A 16,779-nucleotide genomic window follows, 5' to 3' on the forward strand; every position below is an offset into this window, starting at 1 on the left:
GACAGCTCCGAGCCAGACGCTCTGAGCGTGCGTTCCTCTGATCCCAAACTACCGACATATGCGACTTCAGTTTTAATCTGCCAGGAAGTTTCCTATCAGCGCACACTCCGCTGCAGAGAGAAAATCTCATTCTGGAAACATCCCCCAGGCTGTGGCTAAGCCATGTCTCCGCAATATCCTTTCTTTCAGGAGTGCTAGTTCTGCAAGTTTCGCAGGAGAGCTTCTGTAAAGTTGGGAAAGTAGGAGACGAGGTACTGGCAGAAGTAAAGCTGTGAGGAGAGGGCGTGAGTCGTGCTTGGGCAGCTCAGGTAGTAGAGCACTTGCCCGCGAAGGCAAAGGTCCCGAGTTCGAGTCTCGGCCCGGCACACAGTTTTAATCTGCCAGGAAGTTTCATTCCAGGGGGCGTTTACGAACAGGATAACGCTCGCTCACATACCGCTTTTGTAACCCAACATACCGTACAGAATGTCGACATGTTGCCTCGGCCAGCTCGATCACCAGATCCGTCTCTAATCGAGCGCATATGGGACATCATCAGACGACAAATCCAGCGTCCTTTACTGTTATCGGTTTGTTGTAGAATCGTGGAACATATTTTGTGTTCAGACATAATGACCGTTCTAGACTCTGAGAAGCTCATCTGCAAAAACCAGCGTGGTTTTAGGAAATAGCTGACATGCGAGACACAGCTGGCCCTCTTTGTGCATGATATACAACAGTCTCTAGATACCCGCTCCCAGGTTGATGTCAAATTTCTCGACTTTCGAAAGGCGTTCGACTCAGTTACGCACTGTCGCTTGCTACAAAAAGTGCGCGCTTCAGGTCTATCCGATGACATATGCAGTTGGAATAGAAAGTTTTCTAACAGACAGAGAACAGTACGTCGTCCTGAACGGGATGACTTCAACAGAAACAACTTCAGATGTGCCCCAGGGCAGAGTAATAGGTTCTCTGCTTTTCACGATTTACATAAACAATCTGGTTGATGGCGGTCTTAGGCTGTTTGCCGATGATGCTGTAGTCTACAGGAAAGAAGTATCATACGAAAGTTGTGCACAAATCAATGAGGATTTGCAGAAAATAAATGCGTGGTGTAATGACTGGCAGTCATCTCTCAATATTAGTAAGTGTAACCTACTGCATATAATAAGGCGAAAATCCCCGTTAATGTACGAGTACAAAATAAATGCCTAGTCTTTGGAAGTGGTAAAGTCCGTCAAGCATTTGGGTGTGACTATTCGAAATGATCTCAAATGGAATGATCAGATTACACAAGTGACGGGTAAGGCAAACTCTGGATTGCAGTTTATTGGTAGAATCCTGAAGCGTTGCAGTCCTTCAAGAAAGGAAATAGCTTTCAATACGTTAGTTCGTCCAGTCTTGGAGTATTGTTCGTCTGTGTGCGAGCCTTACCAGTTGGGTCTGAATTAAGAGATTGAGAAGGTCCAAAAAAGAGCGGCAAGATTCGTGACTGCTACATTTAGCTATCGCGAGAGCGTTACAAACGTCATAGACAGTTTGAAGTGGAACACACTCGCAGATAGACGGCGCGCTAAATAGATGGGGCTGCTCACTAAATACCGAAATCCGATCTTCACCGAGGATGTAGAGCATATATTATTACCACCAACTTTCAAACGGCGCAATGATCACCATTCAAAGATAAGGGAAATAAGAACTCGTACTGAGGCGTTCAGACAGTTGGCGCGAATTGTGCCCTCCGCCACACACCGCTTGGTGGCTAGCGGAGTATATATGTAGATGTAGAAGCAGCGTTAACCGTCTCTGTGTTGACCGACCAAGTCCATCAGGAATGGAACTCCATCATCCCACAAACTGACAGCCGCCACCTGTACTACACAATGCATGCACGTTTGTATACTTGCATTCAACATGCTGGCGGTTACACCGGTTATTAATGCACCAGATTTCACATTTGCCCTGGCTTTTCTATGACATACATTAACCTGTCGTCTTGCAATGTTCATCACTTAAATATGTTACCTAGACAAATGTATACACTAAATTTCATTGTTGTTGTTGTAGTCTTCAGTCCTGAGACTGGTTTGATGCAGCTATCCATGCTACTCTATCCTGTGCAAGCCTCTTCATCTCCCAGTACTTACTGCAGTCTACATCCTTTTGAATCTACTTAGTGTATTCATCTCTTGGTCTCCCTCTACGATTTTTACCCTCCACGCTGCCCTCCAATACTAAATTGGTGATCCCTTGATGCCTCAGAACATGTCCTACCAACCGGTCCCTTCTTCTAGTCAAGTTGTGCCACAAACTCCTGTTCTCCCCAATCCTATTCAATACCTCCTCATTAGTTATGTGATCTATCCATCTAATCTTCAGCATTCTTCTGTAGCACCACATTTCGAAAGCTTCTATTCTCTTCTTCTCCAAACCAGTTATCGTCCATGTTCCTTCTCTTCTTCTCCAAACCAGTTATTGTCCATGTTTCACTTCCAAACATGGCTACACTCCATACAAATACTTTCAGAAACAACTTACTGACACATCTATACTCGATGTTAACAATTTTCTCTTCTTCAGAAACGCTTTCCTTGCCATCGACAGTCTACTTTCTATATCCTCTTTACTTCGACCATCATCAGTTATTTTGCTCCCCAAATAGCAAAACTCCTTTACTACTTTCAGTGTCTCATCTACTAATATAATTTCCCTCAGCATCACCCGACGTAATTCGAATACATTCCATTATCCTCATTTTGCTTTTGTTGATGTTCATCTTATATCCTCCTTTCAAGACACTGTCCATTCCGTTAGTCCTTCGTTGTGTCTGACAGAATTACTATGTCATCGGCGAACCTTAAAGTTTTTGTTTCTTCTCCATGGCTTATAATACCTACTCCGAATTTTTTTTTTGTTTCCTTTACTGTATGCTCAATATACAGATTGAATAACATCGGGGAAAGGCTACAACCCTGTCTCACTCCCTTCCCAACCACTGCTTCCCTTTCATACCCCTCCACTCTTATCACTGCCATCTGTTTTCTGTACAAATTGTAAATAGCCTTTCGCTCCCTGTATTTTACCCCTGCCACCTTCAGAATTTAAAAGAGAGTATTCCAGTCAACATTGTCAAAAGCTTTCTCCAAGTCTACAAATGCTAGAAACGTAGGTTTGCCTTTTCTTAATCTAGCTTCTAAGATAAATCGTAAGTTCAGTATTGCCTCACGTGTTCCCATATTTTTACGGAATCCGAACTGATCTTCCCAGAGGTCGGCTTCTACCAGTTTTTCCATTCGTCTGTAAAGAATTCGTGTTAGTATTTTGCAGCCGTGGCTTACTAAACTGATAGTTCGGTAATTTTCACATCTGTCAACGCCTGCTTCCTTTGGGATTGGAATTATTATATTCTTCTTGAAGTCTGAGGGTATTTCGCCTGTCTCATACATTTTGCTCACCAGATGGTAGAGTTTTGTCAGGACTGCCTCTCCCAAGGCTGTCAGTAGTTCTAATGGAGTGTTGTCTACTCCGGGGGCCTTGTTCCGACTCAGGTCTTTCAGTGCTCTGTCAAACTCTTCACGCAATATCATATCTCCCATTTCATCTTCATCTATACCCTCCTCCCTTTCTATAACATTGCCCTCAAGTACATCCCCCTTGTATAGTCCCTCTATATTCTCCTTCCACCTTTCTGCTTTCCCTTCTTTGCTTAAACTGGGCTTCCATCTGAGCTCTAGATATTCATGCAAGTGGATCTCTTTTCTCCAAAGGTCTCTTTAATTTTCCTGTGGGCAGTATCTATCTTACCGCTAGTGAGATAAGCCTCTACATCCTTACATTTGTCCTCTAGGCCAGCCTGCTTAGCCATTTTGCACTTCCTCTCCATCTCATTTTTGAGACGTTTGTATTCCTTTTTGCCTGCTTCATTTACTGCATTTTTATATTTTCTCCTTTCATCAATTAAATTCAGTATTTCTTCTGTCACCCAAGGATTTCTACTAGCCCTCGTCTTTTTACCTACCTGATCCTCTGCTGCCTTCACTACTTCATCCGTCAAAGCTACCCATTCTTCTTCTACTGTATTTCTTTCCCCCATTCCTGTCAATTGTTCCCTTATGCTCTCCCTGAAACTCTGTACAACCTCTGGTTCTTTCAGTTTATCCAGTTCCCATCTCCTTAAATTCCCACCTTTTTGCAGTTTCTTCAGTTTTAATCTACAGTTCATAATCAATAGATTGTGGTCAGGGTCCACATCTGTCCCTGGAAATGTCTTACAATTTAAAACCTGGTTCCTCAATCTCTGTCTTACCATTATATAATCTATCTGAAACCTGTCAGTATCTCCAGGATTCTTCCATGTATACAACCTCTTTTTATGATTCTTGAACCAAGTGTTAGCTATGATTAAGTTGTGCTCTGTGCAACTGAATTTCGCTAATTCCCACTATACATAACTTTAACCTATCCATTTCTCTTTTTAAATTTTCTAATCTACCTGCCCTATTAAGGGCATTATTCTACATTAATCATTATTTGGTGTTACGATTGTCTTCCGTTAATGTATATTCCAAAAATTGCCTGTTTGATTTTTTTCTGCTGCAAGTCTGTTATTGTACTTGAACTCAACAACAGTTTTCTTCATAATAAATAATGATTCGAGTACTATAGTTAAGGTTGGTTGGTTGATGCAGGGGAGGGGACCAAACAGCGAGGTCATCGGTCCCATGGGATTAGAGAAGGACGAGGAAGGAAGTCGACCGTGCCCTTTCCAAGGAACCATTCCGGCATTTGCCTGGAGCGATTAAGGGAAATCGCGGAAAACCTAAATCAGGATGCCGGACGTGTGTTTGAACCGTCGTCCACGCGAATGCGAGTCTAGTGTGCTAAGTGATTCGTATACTTCCCACTCTTAATGTGAACGAAATTTCGTGCTTTTTCTTCTACCAAGGGAGGTGGCGCAGTGGTTAGCACACTGGAGTCGCATTCGGGAGGACGATGGTTCAAACACGCTTCCGGCCATCCTGATTTAGGTTTTCCGTGATTTTCCTAAATCGCTTCCGGAAAATGCCGGGATGGTTCCGTTGAAAGGGCACGGCCGACTTCCTTCCCCATCCTTCCCTAATCCGATGGGACCGATGACCTCGCTGTTTGGTCCCCTCCCTTAAATAGTTCTGCAATAGATGCAATAGTTCTGCATCTGGACATAGTCGCATTGCCCTGTGGCTAGGATTGTATATTTTAGTGACTTCATATGAGGTGTGTAAGCAAAGTAACTGTGCGAGCGATCTGGCAATGGTGTTTTATTCTTCGTGGGGAGACCGTTATATTTATCCCTTCTAGATGCTCAGTTCGAATTTCAGCTCTGTATGGCCATCACGTGATATTTGAGAGCGCCACTTGTGAAGTTGTGAGTTACGAAAATGGAACAGGGGAATTTAGAGCAACATTATGCAATCACGTTTTGTGTTATACTTGGGGAATCCGTGGTTGTTAGCTATGAAAAGTTGAAACAGGCCTATGGGGAACATTCCTTATGAAGAGTACAGGTTTTTTGCTGGCACAAATCATTTTTGGAAGGCTGAGGACACGTTGAAGATGAACTTCACTCAGGGAGACCTTCAACTTCTAAAACCGAAGAAAATGCCGAAAGTGTGAGTGCTCTTGTGTGATCAGACCGACGTTTAACAGTAAGGATGATGTGTGAACTGTTAACAGTTTCACCGTACATCAAATTTTGACCTAACATTTGCACATACGATAGGTTTGCGCCGAAATGATGCCGATAAACCTCACAACTGGGAAGAAGGACAACCAAAGAAATGTGTACGTTGGTCTTCTAGAGAGGACTGCCAATGACCACGAATGGTTCTCAGTTGTGTGATCACGGCTGACGAACCCTGGATTTCTGAGTACGATCCTAAGACAAAACAGCAAAATGAGAAGTGGCACACAGAGACATCTCCTCGGCCGACAAAAGCTCGAACGAGCTAATGAAAGACAAGAACAATGTTGATTTCGTTTCTGGACAGTGGGGCATCGTGCATAAAGAATTTTTTTCCTGCAGGACAAACTGCCCGACAAATGTTTTACAAAGCTGTCCTTGAAAGTCTCAGGAACAGTGTGAATCGAGTGAGACCGAACACTGCAGACAAGTGGATGCATCATGAAAACGCCCATGTCACACGGTCACTTACGTCACGGAATTTTTGACTTCACTAGGCATTCCTGTTGCTTCACAGGCACCCTATATAGCTGATCTGAGTCCTTGTGACTTTTTATTTTCCCGTAATCGAGAAATGTCTTAAAAGGCCGTCATTTTGGGACTGGAGAACATTCGAAAGAATGTGAGCGACATGTTAAAGGCCCTACCAATTGAAGCCTTTCAGCGCTTCTACCAAGATAGGAACAACGACTTCAAAGGTGTACAGCTGCCGAAGGGTACTTAACTTTGGAGGAGGCAATGTTGTCGGCTGGAAAAAATAAAAACTTTGGCAGACATCAAATCAGCCTCATTACTTTCCTCACATACCTCGTATTGTAGAATTTTTCACTGTTGTGGAAATATTTTACCAGAAACAAAACTAACTGGGGCAATAAACGAAATAAATCATAATAACTATATTATTACCGTATAGCAAAAAAATGATTCAAATGGCTCTGAGCACTATGGGACTCAACTGCTGAGGTCATAAGTCCCCTAGAACTTAGAACTACTTAAACCTAACTAACCTAAGGACAACACACACAACCATACCCGAGGCAGGATTCGAACCCGCGACCGTAGCGGTCTCGCGGTTCCAGACTGTAGCGCCAGAACCGCTCGGCCACCAGCGGCCGGCTACCGTGTAGCAAATTTGAAATTTGTGGTAAGCTCCTATGGGACCAAAATGCTGAGGTCATCGGTCCCTAGGCTTATACACTACTTAATCAAACTTAAACTAACTTACACTAAGAACAACACACACATGCATGCCCGAGGGAGGACTCGAATCTCCGACGGGGGGAGCCGCGCGAACCGTGACAAGGCGCCCGAGACCACGCGGTATTACCCTGTAGCTATCTATCCATCAGAGACCACGGGCCGCTTACTAGCAAAATACTCACAAAATATCCGTGAACAATCTCAGTGAAGTTTGAGTTCACTTTGTGTAAGTGTAAGTAGGCTGTTTATGTTTTCTTATTGGCAATGTTACGTAGCGCTCTGTATGAAAATCACTGGCTGTGCTGTGTGCAGTCTGTGGCTAGTTTGCATTGTTGCCTGCCATTGTAGTGTTGGGCAGCGGCAGCTGGATGTGAACAGCGCGTAGCGTTGCGCAGTTGGAGGTGAGCCGCCAGCAGTGGTGGATGTGGGGAGAGAGATGGCGGAGTTTTGAAATTTGTAAGACTCGATGTCATGAACTGATATATATATATATATTATGACTACTAAGGTAAATACATTGTTTGTTCTCTATTAAAATCTTTCATTTGCTGACTATGCCTATCAGTAGTTAGTGCCTTCCGTAGTTTGAATCTTTTATTTAGCTGGCAGTAGTGGCACTCGCTGTATTGCAGTAGTTCGAGTAACGAAGATTTTTGTGAGGTAAGTGATTTGTGAAACGTATAGGTTAATATTAGACAGGGCCATTCTTTGTAGGGATTTTTGAAAGTCAGATTGCGTTGCGCTAAAAATATTGTGTCTCAGTTTAAGCACAGTCGTGTATAATTGTTCAAAGGGGACGTTTCATAAGTTACACCATACAAGTTTGGAACATCCCGTATATGAATGCGAAGAGCTTTACCACTTTCAGCTATAGCCGCTAGTCTACGGAACTGGAAATAAATGTAGAGTAGTGCCTTGGAGTAGGTGCGTGACTTACATGTAGAGGGAGTATGTTGCGGGCTCTGTAATCTTCCCGGCGATGAGGATGGCTATGACCAGCCCGTAAATGGCGATGATACCCGCCATGACGACGGGGATGATGGACTTCATGATGAGCTCGGGCCGCATCACTGCCATCGAAGCGATGCCCGTGCCAGACTTGGCGGTGCCGTAGGCCGCCCCAAACGCTGCAAGGGAAAGCAAATTGTCAGTGGTCAAGTACACAATGTCACTGTGCTGTTATGCGAGTGGTCTCCAACCTTTCTTAGGCCTGTATCCCTGAGTGCTATTAGACATTAGCTAGTACCCCCCACCCCACCCACCCGCCGCCAGTTGGGCTCCCCTACATTATCACCAACTTTAGCACCTAAATAAACTGTAGAATGAAAGACTTTCTTGGAACTCTTTTATATTTAAAATGATGGAAGATGAATGACATGTAGTTTGTATGTGTGTGTGTTTTATAATAAATGACGAAGGGATTCGTGGTGGATGGCAAGTACTACCCACAGTGTCTTCTCAGAAAAGAAATCTAACTATCCATAGTGAGGGTACACACTTGTTACAAAACATACTACCCCTGAATTACTCCTCTCCAATGTTGCACTTGCTTGACCTACACAATGCAACCCCAATCAAAATCAAACAAGTTCAGATATGTGTACGATACTTGCTGTTCGTAAATCACTTCATTGTTGCACTCCTTACTTCTGAACTGACAGAAATTGCTTAATAATTTATATCTAACCACTCCAATAATAATAATAATAATAATAATAAATCCGTGTAGAACACTATAACAGACCTGATGTAGTTACAACTGTCTCGTGCTGTCAATTAATTCATTTATCTGTTTCGAAGCGCGTAATGAAGCAATAGCCGACCAGAGTGGCCGAGCGGTTCTAGGCGCTACAGTATGGAACCGCGCGACCGATACGGTCGCAGGTTCGAATCCTGCCTCGGGCATGGATGTGTGTAATGTCCTTAGGTTAGTTAGGGTTAAGTAGTTCTAAGTTCTAGGGGACTGATGACCTCAGAAGTTAAGTCGCATAGTGCTCAGAGCCATTTAAACCATTTTAATGAAGCAATATCAGGACTACTGCAGGTACTATCTACAACTTTCAAGCAGTTTTATGTAGTAAATTAAAAGTACTTTACATAAGAGCCATCTTTAACCACGCGAAAATATGGGTTCTGAACAAAGGATCTCCCTTCTGATACAAATGTGTTATAAATAGATCGAATCGTCCAAAAATCTCTGATAACGGAAAAAGCGGCGACTTTAGTAGAATTACATCACAGTGTCACTGAATGTCAGTATTAAAGGGTATGTAGTTAGCACATAGCCCTGCTAGTGATTAATGTAGGCTCCTTCAGGAAACTCTTCCATTGTAGTGACGGGGTTGCATACACTCTTACCGGCAGTCCCATCAAGGGAAACCTTGACACTACTGCCCTTCAAACTGAAGTACTCAAAACTTGTTCTTAACATGGCGTTGTCGGATAAAACAGGGTGCCACTAAGTAATGATAAAACTGGCTAGTACCCCGTTTTATCGAAGTGATTTAAAAATCGCCGTTTGCGATTTTCAAATTGATTATTTAGTTTGTTCAATTATAAAATTTATTCAAATGGTTCAAATGGCTCTGAGCCCTATGGGACTTAACTTCTGAGGTCATCAGTCCCCTAGAACTTAGAACTACTTAAACCTAACTAACCTAAGAACATCACACACATCCATGCCCGAGGCAGGATTCGAACCAGCGACCGTATCGGTCGCGCGGTTCCAGACTGAAGCGTCTAGAAACTCTCGGCCACACCGGCCGGCATAAAATTTATTATTATTATTATTATTATTCACAGGATCTAACTTAAATTATGCCGTAATTATGGCGTCTTATAAAAGGGAAACTGATAGACAATCATGGAGTCAAGAGAGTATTAAAGAAGCTGTAGTGGCAGGTTTGGCCCAAACAATGGGCTATTTGAAAGCATCAGAGTCTACATCTACATTTATACTCCGCAAGCCACCTAACGGTGTGTGGCGGAGGGCACTTTACGTGCCACTGTCATTACCTCCCTTTCCTGTTCCAGTCGCGTGTGGTTCGCGGGAAGAACGACTGCCGGAAAGCCTCCGTGCGCGCTCGAATCTCTCTAATTTTACATTCGTGATCTCCTCGGGAGGTATAAGTAGGGGGAAGCAATATATTCGATACCTCGTCCAGAAACGGACCCTCTCGAAACCTGGACAGCAAGCTACACCGCGATGCAGAGCGCCTCTCTTGCAGAGTCTGTCACTTGAGTTTGCTAAACATCTCCGTAACGCTATCACGCTTACCAAATATGCCTGTGACGAAAAGCGCCGCTCTTCTTGGGATCTTCTCTATCTCCTCCGTCAACCCGACCTGGTACGGATCTCACACTGATGAGCAATACTCAAATATAGGTCGAACGAATGTTTTGTAAGCCACCTCCTTTGTTGATGGACTACATATTCTAAGGACTCTCCCAATGAATCTCAACCTGGTACCCGCCTTACCAACAATTAATTTTATATGATCATTCTACTTCAAATCGTTCCGCACGCATACTCCCAGATATTTTACAGAAGTAACTGCTACCAGTCTTTGTTCCTCAGAGTACTCTGGAAGGACGTGTAAAAAAGGCCTGAAGTGGAATTTGTTTAGAGGATGCTACAAAGAAAGGTAAACCTATTTACTATTCTAGAAGAAATTAATTAAACTGTTGCAGTTATTATTATTATTATTATTATTGTTGTTGTTTTTGGTCTATGCTGCTACGAACGAATCAGGAGTAGAAGAATGAACTGGCTGAATATATCCTGTTAGTGGAAAGCAGATTGTTTGGGTCGACCATCGATGAGGTGCGGAGTCTTGATTTCGAACTGCCAGAGAAAAATAACTTGCCGCATAACTTCAACAAGACTAAGAATATGGGAGGTAAATGCTGGTTCTTTTCGTTTTTGAAGAGGAATCCGGAAATAAGGCTGCGTTCTGCCGAGCCAACATCTATTGCCAGAGAAATGGTCTTTAAACGTGCAGTGGTGAAGCAGTTCTTTGGTCTGCTGTCAGAACTTTACAACAGGTACAACTTCACAACCAATAGAGTCTATAATGTGGATGAGACGGGAATAACAACAGTCTCTAAGAAGCAATCAAAGGTGCTTGCGTTGAGGAGAAAATGTCAAGTTGGCGGTTTGGTTTCTGCGGAGAGAGGCATCTTAGTGACTGCTGTAGTCTGTGTGAGCGCTTCTGGAATTTACATGGCCACAATGTTTGTGTTCCCTAGACAAAGAGCCAAGCCTGAGCTGCTGGATAATGCTCCATCAGGATCTACTGCGGAGTATCAACCTAGCGGATAGACGTAGAAAGAAATTTTCCTGAAGTGTTCCAACGATTTGTTGAACTTTCTAAATCAACTGAAGAGAAAGCCGTACTTCTGCTCTTAGATGGTCACTCAACACACACAAAGAGTACTGAACGTATTGATATCGCTAGAGAAAATCATGCTCATCTCTTATGCTTCCCCCCACATTGCACCCACTGAATACAGCCCCTGGACGTTGCATGCATGGCCCAATGAGTTATTATTACTCTGAGGAAGTTCGGAAGTGGCTTCAGTGGACGAGTGATAACCATCAATGAAGTTGCAGGGCTGTATGGGACAGCATTCATGAAAGCTGCTTCTATTGGGACTGCTGTAAATGCATTCCGTAAAGCTGGAGTCTTCCCACTGGCTGCAGATATTTTCCCTGATTGGATGCATCAGCCTGCTGAAACGACAGACACTGACCCACCCCTGGAGAAAGGCGATGTCCCGCCTTCGGAACCTCCTTCAGAGTCATTAAACAGATAAACATCTTTTCCAACCACACCAGGGTCTTCTTAGTCGGATAGGCCTAAGCTTTCCACGTCTCTCCGAAAGACATAAAAGAAGTGCCGATAGCTGAAAGAAAGGAACAAAAATCTGATAGAAGAAGAGGAAAGACAGCTGTCCTTACAAGTTCACCTTACAAGGAAGAATTAAAGTCTTCTATGAAAAAGGGGAAGACTTCCAAAAGGAAACTTCAAATGGGGCCACATTCTAACAGTTCTAGGCCTACTGAAGTCAGAAATGTTGGACAGAAGAAAGCAAAGAAAGTTGGAAAAGTACGGGAGTATAGCACATCATCAGAAGAGGATTTATTGTAATGAACTTTTCTCCAGTTCTAAGTCTGAAGAAGGCTGGGTGAAGTGTTATAAGTGTAGTGAATGGGCTCATGAACAGTAGCCGGCATTAATGATGATGATGATGATGAACCACATACATGTGATTTTTGTACATGAAGTGATTGTCAGGGTGTATAAATGGAGTTTTTTTTATTCATTGTAATATAGTACTCTGTTTTATCCAACTAGTCTGATAGAACAGGGTAGTTGACACAAGTGTAGAAAATTCTTTTCTGTGATGAGGCATATTTTTAATGTCTCTTTTTCATGCCAAATTGTAAGTAGGCAGACTGGACAATTCGTCATTAAAAACTCAACAGATTGATGCACATAGTTCTTACATATGCCACTTTGTTTATTAAGTACCCTGTTTTAACCGATTCTCCCCTATTAAATTCTAGTGAGGAAAAAACATAATAACATAATATAGCTTTAGAACTAGGTATAACAGATAGGAGCACTGTGTATGATGAAGAGAGGATCTATAGATACTACGAATGCTTTTGACGTGGTTTTAAAAATTTGTGTATTGAAGATCCAAGGGCAACAAAGCAATGATTCAGCGTATGTTAGTATTCTGAATAATACACACAGGATTTTTCGTAAGTAGCTTCAGGGTTTCGGAGAACGATTGATCGAAAAGACATACAGAAAAATGACGCATTTCACTGGATTTAGAATCTCTCCCAGTTTCGAGCCGTAACACGTGCCGAGACTTAGTTACATTAGGGGGCACATACACTCCTGGAAATGGAAAAAAGAACACATTGACACCGGTGTGTCAGACCCACCATACTTGCTCCGGACACTGCGAGAGGGCTGTACAAGCAATGATCACACGCACGGCACAGCGGACATACCAGGAACCGCGGTGTTGGCCGTCGAATGGCGCTAGCTGCGCAGCATTTGTGCACCGCCGCCGTCAGTGTCAGCCAGTTTGCCGTGGCATACGGAGCTCCATCGCAGTCTTTAACACTGGTAGCATGCCGCGACAGCGTGGACGTGAACCGTATGTGCAGTTGACGGACTTTGAGCGAGGGCGTATAGTGGGCATGCGGGAGGCCGGGTGGACGTACCGCCGAATTGCTCAACACGTGGGGCGTGAGGTCTCCACAGTACATCGATGTTGTCGCCAGTGGTCGGCGGAAGGTGCACGTGCCCGTCGACCTGGGACCGGACCGCAGCGACGCACGGATGCACGCCAAGACCGTAGGATCCTACGCAGTGCCGTAGGGGACCGCACCGCCACTTCCCAGCAAATTAGGGACACTGTTGCTCCTGGGGTATCGGCGAGGACCATTCGCAACCGTCTCCATGAAGCTGGGCTACGGTCCCGCACACCGTTAGGCCGTCTTCCGCTCACGCCCCAACATCGTGCAGCCCGCCTCCAGTGGTGTCGCGACAGGCGTGAATGGAGGGACGAATGGAGACGTGTCGTCTTCAGCGATGAGAGTCGCTTCTGCCTGGGTGCCAATGATGGTCGTATGCGTGTTTGGCGCCGTGCAGGTGAGCGCCACAATCAGGACTGCATACGACCGAGGCACACAGGGCCAACACCCGGCATCATGGTGTGGGGAGCGATCTCCTACACTGGCCGTACACCACTGGTGATCGTCGAGGGGACACTGAATAGTGCACGGTACATCCAAACCGTCATCGAACCCATCGTTCTACCATTCCTAGACCGGCAAGGGAACTTGCTGTTCCAACAGGACAATGCACGTCCGCATGTATCGCGTGCCACCCAACGTGCTCTAGAAGGTGTAAGTCAACTACCCTGGCCAGCAAGATCTCCGGATCTGTCCCCCATTGAGCATGTTTGATACTGGATGAAGCGTCGTCTCACGCGGTCTGCACGTCCAGCACGAACGCTGGTCCAACTGAGGCGCCAGGTGGAAATGGCATGGCAAGCCGTTCCACAGGACTACATCCAGCATCTCTACGATCGTCTCCATGGGAGAATAGCAGCCTGCATTGCTGCGAAAGGTGGATATACACTGTACTAGTGCCGACATTGTGCATGCTCTGTTGCCTGTGTCTATGTGCCTGTGGTTCTGTCAGTGTGATCATGTGATGTATCTGACCCCAGGAATGTGTCAATAAAGTTTCCCCTTCCTGGGACAATGAATTCACGGTGTTCTTATTTCAATTTCCAGGAGTGTATTTCAGAACATGTAGACAAGGCATCTGCTCCATACTGTCTCAGTGAACAAGTTAACGCATGCAGTTAGGCAACCGAACGAACAGATTTCCGTAGCGGCCTGCTCTCGTTGCTTCTTCCTATGCAGCAATCAACTAATGCCCATATTAGCATTTGCAACGTCACAAATAGTGACCATACTGAGCACCGCCTAGTCCTCTGTCCACTGACACGTCTTATAGTTTTCACGCAGTCGTGTTCTGAGACTCCACAGGTACTTCCGAGCAACCCTGTACATCAGTGCCACAGCTTTCATAAGACTTCATCAGAACAAGATTCGAACCTGAAAGAGCAATGGCCAATGAAGTTCCGTATCACTTTCACTATTTCACTAGTCCTATAGGAAGTAATAACTTCTGTAAATGACAAGGAAACTGTTGACTGCGACGCCGCAGAAGGACAATGACGTTTACGGCATTCGCCGCTCCAAATGTTGTCTACTGCGCAGCCACAATATTGGCTGCTAATGGCAACAGGAGGTGAGCACAGCATGAGGCTACGAGCCGTACTTGAACTGCTTAGTTGAGTAACGTAAAAAATGGTTCAAATGGCTCTGAGCACTATGGGACTTAACATCTGAGGTCATCAGTCCCCTAGAACTTAGAACTACTTAAACCTGACCAAACTAAGGACATCACACACACATCCATGCGCGAGGCAGGATTCGAACCTGCGACAGCAGCGGTCGCGCAGTTCCAGACTGAAGCGCCTAGAACCCCTCGGCCACTGCGGCCGGCACGAGTAACGTAAAACAGTGTTACAGTGCTAGTGGTGTTGACACAAAACAGATCGATGGTAGCGATAAACAAAACAAACATGCATTATATCTACAACAGTTGCCGAAGTAGGCATTCCGTGTGAAAGGAACCGAAGGAATTATACGGACTGAGAAAAAATTGGCAGATGAAATATTAGCACTTCTGCAAGATGAGTCGGTGGAATGTGTGGTATCGTATCGCTCGACTGCGCGGACAATGTAAATGAGGAGTACAGTGCTTAACAAGTGAAACTGATACTGGAACAAGTGTCGAGCCATGTAGCTGATCATCCTTGTCGGGCAGGGACTCACAAATTGCGTCTCCAGTGAAACGTAGTAAAGGACATTCGTTGACCAAGGAGAGAGTACTAAATATAATTACGTACATGTAAGATCATCCGCAGCATAGTAAAAAATAAAAAAAATAAAAAAAAATTATGTACAGATTTCGAATAAGTCCCTAACAATATGACCATTTAGTGCATAAAAAACTAACAATATTTAAGAGAGAGCAAGGCACACTTTTTACAAAAACTAGTGGCTGCGTGTTTCTAGGATACTCCTACAGTGCACAGAATGTACATATAGTGACCTATTACGTTAGGCACATCAAATTGCGCCCGACGTGATTTCAGGAGACGCAGCGGATGCTACAGAATTGGAAGACGTAATGTAACGAAATTTCAAAAAAGCGTCAACGTGACAATACAAAGCAATCTGCAGAATCAGCCAGAATATTTGTAGATGAGATAAACAAACTTATCCCGGCGCTCAGTAAGGAATTACTTTCAACTCCGACCAACCGAAGAGGAAATGTATATAAAAGGAACCCTGAAAATTAGAAGTACTAAGAGAGTTCTAGAAAGATCAACTAACATCAATGCCTTAAAGCTTTCGTGTATAATTATGCCGACTTTTAATCTGGATGGTAAATTGGTTGGAAACTTATTTATTGCATTGCGAGAAGTTAATGGTGTGTGCGTGGTCTTACAAAAGCAGTAGGGAATATTTACGTCACAGTAACAATAGTGGGAAAGTGCGCGTAAGAGAACGACAACTACGGTATTAGCACTGCTTTTGGCCAATAACTGATCAAAATAGCTTGCTTTTGCTTGCTTCCTGGTCTGCGTATAAAAATCATATTCCTTTAGAGCAAAATATCCCTCCCAGAAAGTGACATTGCAATTCGTACCACCTGGAACCACTGGACAAATTCAACCTCTGTATGTTTTTTTTCTGTGTCTGTAAAACATATTATCGCACAATCTGCAGCTACGCCTTAAAGGATAGCCAGTTTCACGATAAGCTCCACGACAGATTGTTTTGCATTCGGTTGCATGCCATCACGTTCCATCAATTCTCATCGCCCGGTTACACCAATATGATTCTATATGTATTCTTTAAGAGTGGATAGCTACTTCAATGTCCTGCACGGTTTGTAATTCCCAAAGATTTCGCCTTCGATCTCGATGCTGCGAACCTTTGTGGTCACAGTGGCACTCCAATCACATACATAAAATTTCTATTTGTTGTGATGTATGACAGTTTGCTTCAAAATGGAAAAATAAAAGTTAATACAGGGTGTTTCAAAAATGACCGGTATATTTGAAACGGCAATAAAACCTAAACGAGCAGCGATAGAAATACACCGTTTGTTGCAATATGCTTGGGACAACAATACATTTTCAGGCGGACAAACTTTCGAAATTACAGTAGTTACAATTTTCAACAACAGATGGCGTTGCAAGTGATGTGA

General features: G+C 44.0%; 1 protein-coding gene across 1 annotated transcript in view; it reads right to left on the reverse strand.

The window, feature by feature from the left end:
- The window catches only part of LOC126198715 (V-type proton ATPase 16 kDa proteolipid subunit c-like), a 47,372-nt gene that overhangs the window by 16,496 nt on the left and 14,097 nt on the right, over window positions 1-16,779 (reverse strand). Inside the window, exon 2 of the mRNA XM_049935234.1 lies at window positions 7,836-8,025. Within this exon, the coding sequence (XP_049791191.1) occupies window positions 7,836-8,025 (190 nt within the window). The remainder of the gene's footprint in view (window positions 1-7,835; window positions 8,026-16,779) is intronic.

The sequence above is a fragment of the Schistocerca nitens genome, chromosome 8, assembly GCF_023898315.1.
Source record: "Schistocerca nitens isolate TAMUIC-IGC-003100 chromosome 8, iqSchNite1.1, whole genome shotgun sequence".
In the NCBI taxonomy this organism is placed as follows: Eukaryota; Metazoa; Arthropoda; class Insecta; order Orthoptera; family Acrididae; genus Schistocerca; species Schistocerca nitens.